We start from the raw sequence: 12,637 nt of genomic DNA, 5'->3' as shown, positions 1-12,637 counted from the left end.
TCAACTTTCTTGTGAACAAGGAAGGTAAAAAAAAAAAAAAAAAAAAAAGCAAAGAATAAAGTTGATAAGTAGGTAATTCTTACTGTTGGTGTGAGAGAGACAGATTTCTTTAGAGAAATATAGTTGACCTAGGAAGATGCCATATGTGAAGGGAGGGGAATGATTTGAGGTGGAGGAAGCCAGGCCGATTGTAGGATTTTAACCAGAGCTGGAGTTATCAGTAGGAGCAGACGAAACTGCTGTTAGGGTTTGAGACAATATTCATCATTACTTCAGCTAACTTTTCATTGTTTCTGTAATCTTTGCAGTCTAATCCCTTCTTTGTATTGTGGTAGTTCAGCAAGGGATTTCTGGTTGGTTCAGTACAAACAGAACAAAAAGACAGTCTTGACACCAACACCTTGACAAGGCTGATGAAGAAACAAATAGATACAGGCAGAGTGGTGAAATGCAAGACAATGCTTGGTGTGCCAGTACTGATGAGAATGACTGTCAGTGGCTGAACACAATGATACTCATGACTGACTTTTGGGAAACATATTGCAAGAATAAATTATCATTTGTATTTTCAGATTAGACGATACAAGTAAGACTATCCTTGCTTATTTCATAAGCTTTTTTTTTTTTTTTTTTTTTTTGTGGTGCTTTGTATTTTTTCATAATCTTAATCTTAGCAAGCACTTTCTAATCAAACTACTTCGGATTTATTCAAGGATGTTGTCAAAGGTTTTCCTATTCAAGTTTTTGAAGAAGAGCACACAGCCCCAATTTCTGAGTGCAACTTGAGTCCTGATGACAGAAGGTGACTATTTGCTATCACAATTTATACAAATATAGCGTGACAATTTGTGTGGTTTTCAAGGTTAGATTTCACTGCACGTGGAAACACTTTATACAAGATGTAAAACAAATCAGTTATTTTTTCAATCCTTCCTATGTTTTCATAATTTTTATTACATCCAAGTCAAACTTTTTTTGCTTAATTTTCTGCTCCATTACCACTTTGTCTTACATCTCTCTTCCTTCATATATTCCTCCTAGTTCTCTATCCTTGCACTTTGCCTTATGCTGCCCAGACTCTAGTAGCAGTCAGTTTACTGCCAGACTCCTTCATCCACTCAAACTGCCGTAAATCTCACCTTGATCTCACCTACAATTTGTACAGGAGCTCTGAAATCTTTTGTTTTCCTTTGGTGTCCACTGGAGTAAATGGGAATCTTTCAGTGTCTTAAATGTATGGTGGAAAAGTCCGATAGATCGTGACTTCTTTTAGGGCAAAAAACTTATCTAATACTGGTTTTGAGTTATATGGGGCTGGAAGTCTATGCCATATGTTCTGAAAGGGGTATGTAAACATGTATTATTTGTATAAAAGAACAGCATTGAACTAGCCAAGGATCAGGGGTTCATCTGTCGGTGAGTATTATATGGTCATAAAAGGTATTTTCTATGTGTATTGTTTATTAATAATCTATGAGCTTTCCATTAAGCCTGTCAAGTTAATTCCAGAAGAAATGCATCATATCCAGTGTCAATCTACGGGCATAATAATTAAGACAACTGCAACATATATTAATACTTGGTTAAATAGGTTATGCATTGCCTCCAGGGGTACTATTTCTGGCATATTTTATCATTAAGTTGTACTTTATATCAATTTTTATCAGGTTAGAGCGTTGACTAATCATCTTTTTGATCACTGAACAGTGTAAGTGCTACACTGCCTGTTGCCATTGTCTACATCCTTGAATACTGCTAAACAGCAAGTGAAATACCATTGTCTCGGAAACCACCTTCCAGTTGAAAATGCTACCCATTCGTAACCTTCATGTGGTCTTTTGTGTTAAGCATTTCCATTTAGGAGCAGAGTTTGTGCAGATTGCAGGAAAAATGCACATATTGAAAAAAATAGGCTTACTAACATAATTGTGTTTTTAGTTGTGAGAATGTAAAGTTTCTTGGGTGAAATATATAGAAGTGACGTTGACTTAAAATGCCACAATGGTACTCAAAAAAATTTGTCCTATCTAATGAAATTAATTATAAAGGTTATTTCAGGTATTTGGACATCTTTCTAATAAAACTGTGTGAGGGAAAAATTCTTGACCTCCCATTTCATGGAAATCTGTCTCTTTCAGTAAACTTCATTGAATAGCTTTGTTGTATAATATGGCTTTGTGTTTGTGCAAAGCAGTGTCTTTGGTAGAGGGTTACCCAGCAACATAACTACTGAAAATCCAAAAAAAGCCCCAACTATCTAGGGACAAGAGCACCTCACATTCATTAAAGAAAGACATCATAATGGCTTTATTTTTTTTTCTAAAGTTAGAAATAATTAAATATCTTGTAATGCATTAAATGAAATTGAGTTGACTGCTTGCACTGAAAATTGCATGGATAGTATTATTATCAGTTTCTATCTGAAGTATAAATAATTCTTTTAAAAAGCGAACACTAATGTATGCAATAATTTTTGCTGCTGTGTTAAAAACTTATTTTAAGCTAGTGAATGTATGTTAAATCATTATCAGAATTAAATGTTGTCATTTATTTCTAAATAACTTCCTTTAAATGAAAACATTGAGTGCTGTTTTCATTGTCATTTTTAGAGTGGTGACATCATCCTATGATAACACTGTTAAGGCTTGGGATATGGAAACGGGGAAAATGCTTGTAGGTATCCTTTTGAATACATCCTGCAGAAGAGATAACTGTATAATTTGGCTATAGTTTTTTTTTTTTTTTTTTTTGGTAAATAAAAAATAAACATTTGTTAGCACAATACAGCATGGTTAGGGTAGGGTAGATAGGCTTGATTTTTAGTCCTAGTTTTGACACTGATTAATTCATTGAACATGTCTCAGTTATTGCAGATAAAAATGGGTATAATGATAATAACCTGTCTCAGAAGATATGTTTAAGATTGATTAAATCAACTTTTAGGATTTGAACAGGGTATACATATCTAATTTTAAGTTAATTACTAATGTAAAAATTGGATATAAATGCTTCGATCACTTTTCACCAAAATAAAGTAATATCAAAGCCCTTCTTTCCAAGCCTACTTACTGATTATCTGCCGTTAAACAGGTTTTATCTCTAACCTTCCAGCATAATTCTAAAACCTTTTATTTTCTCTTCAGTGGACAATGGAACATGAAGGCATTGTAACTTCATGCAATATTTCTTGTGATGGTAAATATGTGGTATCTGGCTCAGACAAAGGTAATGCCATATTTGTTTTTGACGCAGTAAGTGCAACACTGGTAGCACATGTCCAAGGTAAGACTTAATGCTTTTATATCTTGTTTATGCATGACTTTTTTCTATTTCTTACAAGAAAAAATAATTAGCTCAGTTCAAATACCCTTGCGTGAGAAGGGCAAAATAAACTTATCTGCAAGATAATAAGCCCACTATTTTTCACAGTAGATTTATAATATGAGATAATAGGGCCAAAATTAGACTAACAGTGATTATTTTTTTTTGAAGCATAATTTCCCTTTGGAGGTAATTTAACTAGTAAGAGCTCAGTCCCATGAGGCTTCCATTCAGGACTGCTGGTCACAGGGACTGTACCACTCCAGAATCAGCTCCTAATGCTACATGCAGTCCTTAGAAGTAATCGTCCCACTGGGTGTCTTTGCATAGGTCATCACAGAAGTACGATCACAAGATGCTGTTTTGATCCTGATAATCAACGGGTGACTTCAGTATCATACGATAAGACCATAAAGCTATGGGATATGACAACTCGATCCACCTCAATTACCATTAATGAGTAAGAAACAATACTGTTATTAATTATGTATGGTATTATTTGCATCTTTGACAATTATCAGTGAGATTTATTTTAACAATATTTTTTTTAAGTAAATTTAAGTAAAAATATTAAGTATAGAGAAAATGAACAGTAATTCTTGAACTAAAGCAAATAAGCAAATGACATAGAAAATATCATTTGACATGGAAATCATGAATAAAACGTACCATTCCAGCTTCCTGATGTAAATAATTGAACAAAAATAATTGTATTCTGATGTCTACAAGCATTTCTAGTGCTATATTTTAGTGCTTCTATGTTCTCAAGTACATATAGTGGAATAAGCATATGCAATACAATGCAAAGTATAAACTTCTGGTTGTGATTTCTACTAATTAGGAAATATATATAATTGTTGACTAATGAAGTCTTTAAAAAACGTAATGGAGTGAAGCAAAACTAATACAGAGAATTTTCCTAAATTGGATTATTTTGGCTGCAGCTTAAACTCCCATGCTTCTTTTTAGAACCACTTCAGACATGGAGAACAGATTATTCCCTTGTTTTCTGAATACATGTACAAGAACTTTTGTTATATCTACCGACTCATGTTTTCAGACGACAGAACCATCCTTGTTCATTTAATATTTTTCTTTCCTAGTTTTCTAATTGTTTTTGCTGTTCATCTCAGATATCTTTCCAGTGGGCCCACATTTTTTTGAATAATGCGAACAGTATTCCTTCTAACTAGAAGAGAAAAAGTATTACTGTTCATAGAGTATACCTCTGTTTCTCATACATATTGGATGTGATTTACTGTTGCTTTTTGAAAACATGATGATGAAGACGAGTCAATATTTGCCACATCATTTTTGCAGAACTGTAATATAGAGGCTATTGTTCCCACCCTTTATCTGTGCAGTTCATTATTTGTATGTTACTCTAAATGCCAGACTTGACCAAACTGACGTGGTCAGACAAGTCCTTAGACTAGATAATGGATTAAAACACTGTAACACTCTCACAAATTGCAGTGACTACAGCATTGTTTCCTATACAGACCATTATAACCCTTTATTTTCCCCATCATTTCTTCAATTTGTGAAGGTCACTTTGAATTTTAGTATTTTCTCCTCTAATTGCAGGCCCTTGGCTTCCTTCCATATCTCTTTATCTCATTATCTACATTGTTAATGGAAGTATGAAATAGGACTGAATTCAAAACAGATGCTGTGGACCCTATCAATATATACTTACATTTTCACAGTGAATGAATTATAGCCATTCTCTGAGTTTTGATACTGCTTTTCCAGATTATTTGTCCCTATTTACTTTTGGAGAATGTCATGCCCAGTACCAGCAATTATGCTTAATATGAGCTCCTGAGCCTTCCCATGCTAAACCCTTATATCTCTCACTGAAATTAGTATTATATCAAAAAATGATGTCAATATAAGGTATTATCGTTTTATGAAGAAAGCATGCAACAACAGATATCAAATCAGCTGTTAAAATTATCAGTCTTTAAATAAACTCAACTAATTTAGCTTTGAATTATAAAAACAATAAACAAAGTGCCATTAAACAGTAATAAAATCGTCTTTTGAGAGATTAGGTATTACTTTGGATGGGAAATTCAATATGGAACTTTGTAATAATATTTATTTTAAATCAAAATGACAACAGCACTGTTTCCTGTAAAAGATGCTCATAATCCTGTCCCCACTGTAGATTTCAGAAAGCCCTAGAATTCTCATCCAGTTCTGGAACTTCCAGACTTCTTTTCCTATGGGTATCACTGCTTCCAAAATTAGATTTCAATATAGAATTGATTCATCCTTTTCCTATGAGTATTTGAGTGTAAATTTACATGCAGAGTTTGTTGCATGCTGTATTTTTTTAATGAGTAATAAGTGGCTTTTTTGGTAACTTGCTTTTAATAAAGTGTATTTGTGTTGTAATTGCTAAACAGTTTTCTGTTAATCTGTGTTCAGCAACAACAACAAAACTGATCATTTGGTGCTGAACAAACAGGGTTCGAGCCTGTGAAATGACTTAATCAAATAAGGGATTTAAATGCATGCTGGCTGTGGGATTGTAAGCAGCTCTGGAAACTTTACAAAACTATTCATATAATTAAAATTCACTTTATAATGGTTTGTAATGGTTACAAAACCTCACTGTTCTGATATTTTTATCTGTATTTCAGGGGACACAGCAATGCTATCTCAGATTGCTGCTTTACCTCTGATGGTCGTTACTTGTGCACAGCATCCTGGGACAAGAGCTTAAAAATATGGGATATAAAGACAGGAGAATTCCGATGTCGTGAACCTCTTTCCCTGAACCAAGGACATGAGGGTTCTGTTAGTTCCTGCGTTTTTAGCCAGGATGGTGAGTTGTCTTCATACCAGTACGTGGTGTATCTCAGTATCTATGTATGTCACATAACAGATGAACCACGAGTGACCACTCTAATCATGTAAGTCGTTTGCGATTTCCAAGATAACATGTTTAATTATGAGAAAACAATGTCTATGTAAATGAGTAAATTGAAGTTGAAAGTAGTGGTTAAGACAGAAAATAGACTTTAGGCACTGGAACACTGCTTAATTGATGTACCCATCGAGAGGTATAATAAAAGGCCGTAAAGGAATAAAAGCACAATACCACTACAAGATTAACTTAGCACTTGCTGATATTCTCCTAATATTAGCTAGTAAACACCATGTTGAGTGAATACTGTACTGATGTGTAATGAAGTACCTCCTAAAGTTACTTCATAGTGCAAACAACATATGCCTGTATCTGAGTGGAGGTAGTGGAGAGCAATTTCCTACTGCACTTGTTCCCTTTCTTTCACTAGATCACAGTCCATTGTTAGTACCTCCACAAACATTAAATTTGTGTTATTGCAAACTGCTATTTCCAGATTTTCTTCTTTTCACTGCAGTGGACTAATACCAGTTTCTGTACATTGTGATCTAATTGGCTGTTTCCTTTTGCAACTTCATGTCTGAGTACTTGGTAAAGATAACTCCTGAACTGCTGACGTCTGATCAATCTGCAGGCATAACCAAACAGTGGCTTCTCAGCTAGACTTCTCATATAAATAAATAGCAACCGTGTATTGGGAAAAAATACCTGTGTTTTGAAGACATGCAAATGCAAATAGGCCTATGAATTGTGGAATTTAAAAACGTGCTTTCCATGCTGAACTCCTTAGTATTTTGTTTTTACTCAGAGTTGACCAAACAATTTTGAAAATATTCTCTATATTTAAACTTTTAAACAAAGTATCTTCTTGATTTTCTAAGACAATAAAAATTTCATGTGCTATTTCCACTCATTTGTGTGTTTACTAAATTTGTTTTACTATTTACAAAACCAAGAACATTAGCAACAAATAGCCAAAAGGAACTTTTAATATCTTGTTTAAGCATGACTAATAGCTCATTATTTAAATTTTATTAAGAAAGTCTGACTCACTGCTAGACGGAGTCTCTTCTATTAGTCTGTAGTGACAAAGCAAAGATATAATATAGTATTCTGATTTTATATTTCAGCATCGCTTGTTGTGTCTGGCGGATATGACAAAACTATAGCTATATGGGAAACAGATGCAGGCTATAAAAAGCTAAGCTTAAAGGTACTGAGGTCTTACTTGATCAGTAGTTTAATGAGAAGGTTTAAAATGTGTCGCTCTTTTAAAAGCATTGTATATTTTGATACCAGATACCCTTGCCCATCCTTTCCAGATATAGGCAGGAATATATTGTGGATTTCTGTGATTTAATTTGCCAGAACGATATATTTTTACGCAATTACCTACAAAGACACTACCTTTGTCAAGTCAGTTATTAATACGCTATTACTTTATTTATTTATTTTTAAGAACAAATTTATTTAATCATTATATGAATGGAGTTGTGCTTATGTTTTAGGAGATTCTTCCAGCAAGTAACAGGAGTCTGGATAGTGCATATATTAATTGTAAAATGCCATACTGTCTATGGCTTTATGTTTACATGCTTGCATATGTTCACAGAAAATAGTACATTAGAAGGGAAGCATTCCAAAAACTGTAAATACTAATGTTGAGGTTGTCAGGCTTAGTTCAGTCCCTAGGTTACGCACTTTATATTACTACCTGTATTGACTTGGACGTGGTCTGCCATGTTACGGTCCTTTATAGGATGATCAATTCTGTAAATGAGGTAGCTATTCAGTATTTAGCTATCCCTGCTTAGAGCTAGGACTGCTCTTTTCTTCCAGATCTATGGTAATACTACCCAAAATTTGAGGATATAAGTAATACCTGCATGAAAAAAGAGCACCCTACCTTCATTTCTTTTTTTGTGCCATCATGAGTTTATTTTTTGCAAACATCATATTGTATTATATTACCTTTCATTCATTTCTTATTTTAGTGGAAACAATCCACAAGACTCCAATTAATTATCACATATGAGTCAAAGAAAAGGATTAACAGTGTTCCTAACCTTATGTACGCATTTTGCAAATGTTAACTTCATAGAAGTCAGGCAATAACATCAGAGTTCAGATTTGCAACCTTGCCTCTTTCCTGTCTTGTGAAAATCTGATTTCAACAGACTTTTTTTTTTTTTTTTTAACTTACTACATACACTGTTCGAGGCTTAGTTAAGTCTCATGTTAACATGAGTTAAATGAGTTAACACTCATGAACAAACCCACCTGGCATATCTCAGAAAAGACAGCTTTCCTTCAAAGTCTTTTGAGTTTAAAAATAAATTTCAACTGCTCTTTGCATCCAAGATAACATCTTTGTATGGGAGATCTTAAAAGCTTGTGCCTCACCTGATACCTTAAATGTAAGCTTACATACCCTCCTGAGTTAGAACTGTAGTGATTAAACCTTTTGAACAGTAACAGCACACATTTGCCACAGCATAGGTGCTTTACCTAGTACAACTACTGCAAATTCCCAGTTCACAGCAATCTCTGTAAGTAACTCAGTTTCCCATAAAATGAGAAGGCATCTGTTTAAATGCTAATGTCTTTGTAACTATGGAGAATTGCAGTTTAGTATCTGTGCCTTGGTATAAATATATTCTGTGCTCATAACTAAATTTAAAAACATGTTTTAAAGATTCTGCAGTAAAATAGCGCTTACATTTTACATGTATGGATGGATGTTTTACTTTGTGCTTGAAAAATATACACTTGTTCCTCTATTGTAAGTTAACTCTTAGGTGTGGCATTAGTCTATCAAAATGACACAATGCCTTCCTAAACTCTAGGAATTTTATCTGTTAATTCCATTCATGTCTGAATAACGTCCTTCACTGGAGTAAACACATCATTTTAGATTTTAACCTGTCTCTATTCTTATGCCAACTCAATGCTGTTAACCTCAAATCAGCTGTGCTGCTGTTGTCAAAACGAGGATATCCGATACAGCTGCTTGACTTGGCCTGCTTCCAGCACCGGTTTCCTTCCCTTGAAATGGGGAGAGCTGCTGCCTGTTCCCAGACCTCTTCCCTCCCCTTTCACATGCAAAACAGCCTCAAGTCCTCCTCCCTTCCCCTTTTTTAAGGTAATGAGTATGAGGAATCAACTCTCTCTCTTTACAGTTCTTTAGTAATCTGTTTAAAAAAGTAGGAAAAAAAAGTCCTTAAATAGAGCTTAAGCCCATGCTAACTGTGTAGATGCAGTGCTTCTGATTGCTACAACCGGTGGTCTGCTTTCCAGAGATTATAACAGCCATTGTTTTCAGGTATAGGTAGGAAAACATGAGCTTCATAGCAACGTTTTTTCCTGACTTGACGTGAGAAGTGTAGACGAAAACTTTCTCTCTGCATTTCAAAATAAATACATGGTACAGATTGTTGTTTTTATTATTAGAAAAGTATTTTTTTACTTGTCTTAAAGTTAACTTTTGCTCTACTGTAGGGTCATTGTGACTGGGTGACAGATGTTGCAATTAGTGAAAACAAGAAATGGATTCTTTCAGCCTCAAAGGTAATCGCTAATTTCCTGATGTGGTTTAAGGAGCCAACTTATAAATGGATGTGAAGATTTCATCCCTTGTTTTCAGCTTTGGTTTGATGAAAATTAACACTGGTAAAGTTGCTTATAAAAATTATAAGTTCTAAGCAGTATTTTCCTCAAGTAATTAGAAAAAATCTTAAGAATTTGATACATGTTTTTATTTTTTATAACACATTGATATGTGTTATTATTTTAAAATGTGCATGCAGTTTTAAGATTGCTAAGGTTTCCAAAGATGTGATACTTAAATGTGAAATAGTTCAGCACTCTCAGGGTGAGAGCTCATCTGATAAAATGAGAATTCATCTTCCTGAAAATGATGAAGGTCACTGCTTTGGCAATATACAAACACATCAAAACAATTGCTTCTGTTTCTCAGGATTCTACTTTGAGATTGTGGAATATTGAGAAGATGGATCATATACCTTCAGTGATAGAAAGCAGAAAAGAAAAAGGCTCAAAAATCGCTCAGGTTCTATCATTTTATTTTCTAACGCCGCCTCATAATTTATTCAAAAAAATAATTTGAATTTTAGAGGAAAGCTGTAAGAATTGCTGACTGAAAACACAAATTGTGCTTCTTTTCTCTGTGTGAAGATTTTCAAATCATTTTTGGGGAGTGGAATGTAGTAGTTCTTTCTTTTAATTGATTGTGGTAAGGACACCAATTTGCATGTACAGGTGCATTTTCATTTTTAGAAAACAGACATTTATGTGTAACTCTAAAAATAAATATATTTTGTTTTTCTATGCTTGATGCTTCTGCAGAGTAACTACCTGCTTATATAAGAGTTGCAAACTTAAAAAGACAGGGCAGGTAATAAAAATGTTCCGAACATATATCAGCTTATAGGCATTCTAATTAGATGCTTTTTAAAACAGAGACTATATGTGTTCTGACCTCTGAAACATGAATTATAAGCAGATAAATGTTAGGAAAGTGGAACATTAACAAGCTTAATGCTGTTGAGATGTGCTTTTCTATATAGTTCCACAACTGGTTTTGATGGTGTATTTGCAAATTCTCTTGTATATTTTTCTTCTTATCAATAATTATGAAGTGAAATTGCATGGAAAAAAGAAACTTATTATTTATATATATATATATATATATATATAACCAGGCTTTCCTGTTGAACATCATTGGTTCAAAAGCAATGTACAGCTTTTTAAGCTTTTACATAAGTTTTATAAATGCACCAGCAGTGAAAATGTGTGCACTCCTAAAAAAATATCCATTGATGGAATTTTGAGAATACAGTTAAAATTGGTACTAAACAGGACTTTTGGTTAATTTTTAGCAATATTTAAAGTATATCAAACAATTAGAAAAATTTAATATTAACTTTTTAAATAAATATTTTCATAAGCATTAAATTTTGAATTAATGCTGTATGTGCTCTAATACTCATGAAGTTTACTCTGTTCCTATGTGTGGTCAGCAAAGTTTTTTTCAGCAGCACTATTTGTGTAAAGTTATGACAGCTATGCGCACCTAGTGCATCTCAAAAATCAGGCCTAGATATGTGTCTATATGGAGACGTATTTTTATGACTGAAATAATGCACATCTATTGCAAAATTTACTAAAATACCATTGTTTTCATATTTATATCAGTGTGAAGAATGCGAAAAACCTTTCTTAAGCCTGCAGTGTAGTGACTTTGAAATGATATCCAAGTGTGTATTCTGTCGTCTGTCTTCTCCAGTGACACGTATTTTGCCATTGCCACCTTCTGTCTCTCCTGATGTTTAAATTCATCTAGCAGTCTTTGGGTGTTAACATATCTAAGTATAAATGGAGTGTCTGTACATCTTTATGTACTGCACATACAAAGGTAAGGGCTTCCTCTAACCTTGCGCTACTGTGGTATTTTGTATGGAGAATAATAAACTGCTGTACAAATCCATTGAAAGCTGTGACTTGTCATGTAAAGAATGCAACTGCCCAGGAGTTGAAATCTATGTTGCGTGGTAGTAGAAAACAAAATTACTTACTTGTCCTTTGGTAAATTTTAAACAATTGTAAATTAATACTATAACTCCAGTCTCAGCTTAGTAAAGAATACATGTGAATGTATAAATCATGACATGTTTCCTTCCTTTCTTTAGTTAAACTGTTCTTCTTTACTATGGCACACACAGTTGCTTTCAGTGGATATCAGAAAGTTTTGTGAGTAAAACCATGAAGAAGACCATCAATGTTTTTTTAACCTGTTGCCATACTTCTTAGAAAAAATTTTGCAAATGAACTTTCAGCCATGAGAGTAAGTTGTAGGTTGCATCATGGCAGACTTTATGCAGCACAAGCTAGTTTTGTGCCATCCGCCAAGGAGCATAGTATTTTTACTACTCTTAGGAGCGTGAGAATGTCAATTACTAAAAGTTTTAGTGTTTCAGAATGTTTGGAAGCCTTGTTCCCGTGAATAGCATTTTCAAGCTTTTCAGCATTTCTTTCCTAAAGGAACAGAAATGGGAATAGAACTGGGCATGTGGCAGCCTGGAACACAGTTAAACTGTGGAATAAAAACACATTTGAGTAGGTAGATTATTTTTTCTTCTTTTAAATTATATGAAATGTGTAGCAACAATCACAGAATCCAAGGTTAAAAGAAAATACTTCTGGGATACATTTTGTATAGCTTTATGGCTTTGAATAAACATGAGGTGATAAAAATGCATTAATTTCTAACATTCTTTTCTGTACTGTACTTCTAAAATAAATAATACTTTTTGTTGATAGAGCAGCTAAAAGAAAATGCTGTGTCCATGCCCCTGATGTTATTTTTTTTTTTTTAACAGATTACAGGAAGTATGCATGTATTATAGCTGAAGTAATTTG

General features: G+C 33.7%; 1 protein-coding gene across 2 annotated transcripts in view; it reads left to right on the top strand.

Moving 5' to 3' along the window:
• Window positions 1-12,637, top strand: part of WDR88 (WD repeat domain 88) — a 34,598-nt gene that overhangs the window by 1,503 nt on the left and 20,458 nt on the right. The window contains exons 3-13 of one of the 2 annotated variants that reach the window (XM_084533111.1): window positions 714-802; window positions 2,610-2,673; window positions 3,144-3,282; window positions 3,652-3,781; window positions 5,973-6,157; window positions 7,330-7,412; window positions 9,168-9,341; window positions 9,698-9,766; window positions 10,176-10,268; window positions 11,414-11,475; window positions 11,562-11,633. In XM_084533111.1, the coding sequence (XP_084389237.1) occupies window positions 714-802; window positions 2,610-2,673; window positions 3,144-3,282; window positions 3,652-3,781; window positions 5,973-6,157; window positions 7,330-7,412; window positions 9,168-9,341; window positions 9,698-9,766; window positions 10,176-10,268; window positions 11,414-11,475; window positions 11,562-11,633 (1,160 nt within the window). Of the gene's footprint in view, window positions 1-713; window positions 803-2,609; window positions 2,674-3,143; window positions 3,283-3,651; window positions 3,782-5,972; window positions 6,158-7,329; window positions 7,413-9,167; window positions 9,342-9,697; window positions 9,767-10,175; window positions 10,269-11,413; window positions 11,634-12,637 lie in introns of both variants that reach the window. The other variant, XM_084533112.1, reaches the window with a different exon arrangement.

The sequence above is a fragment of the Aythya ferina genome (genome assembly GCF_964211825.1).
Source record: "Aythya ferina genome assembly, chromosome: 12".
Classification (NCBI taxonomy): Eukaryota; Metazoa; Chordata; class Aves; order Anseriformes; family Anatidae; genus Aythya; species Aythya ferina.
The sequence above is the reverse complement of the archived record's forward strand: the minus strand, read 5'-3'. Positions and strand labels throughout refer to the sequence as shown.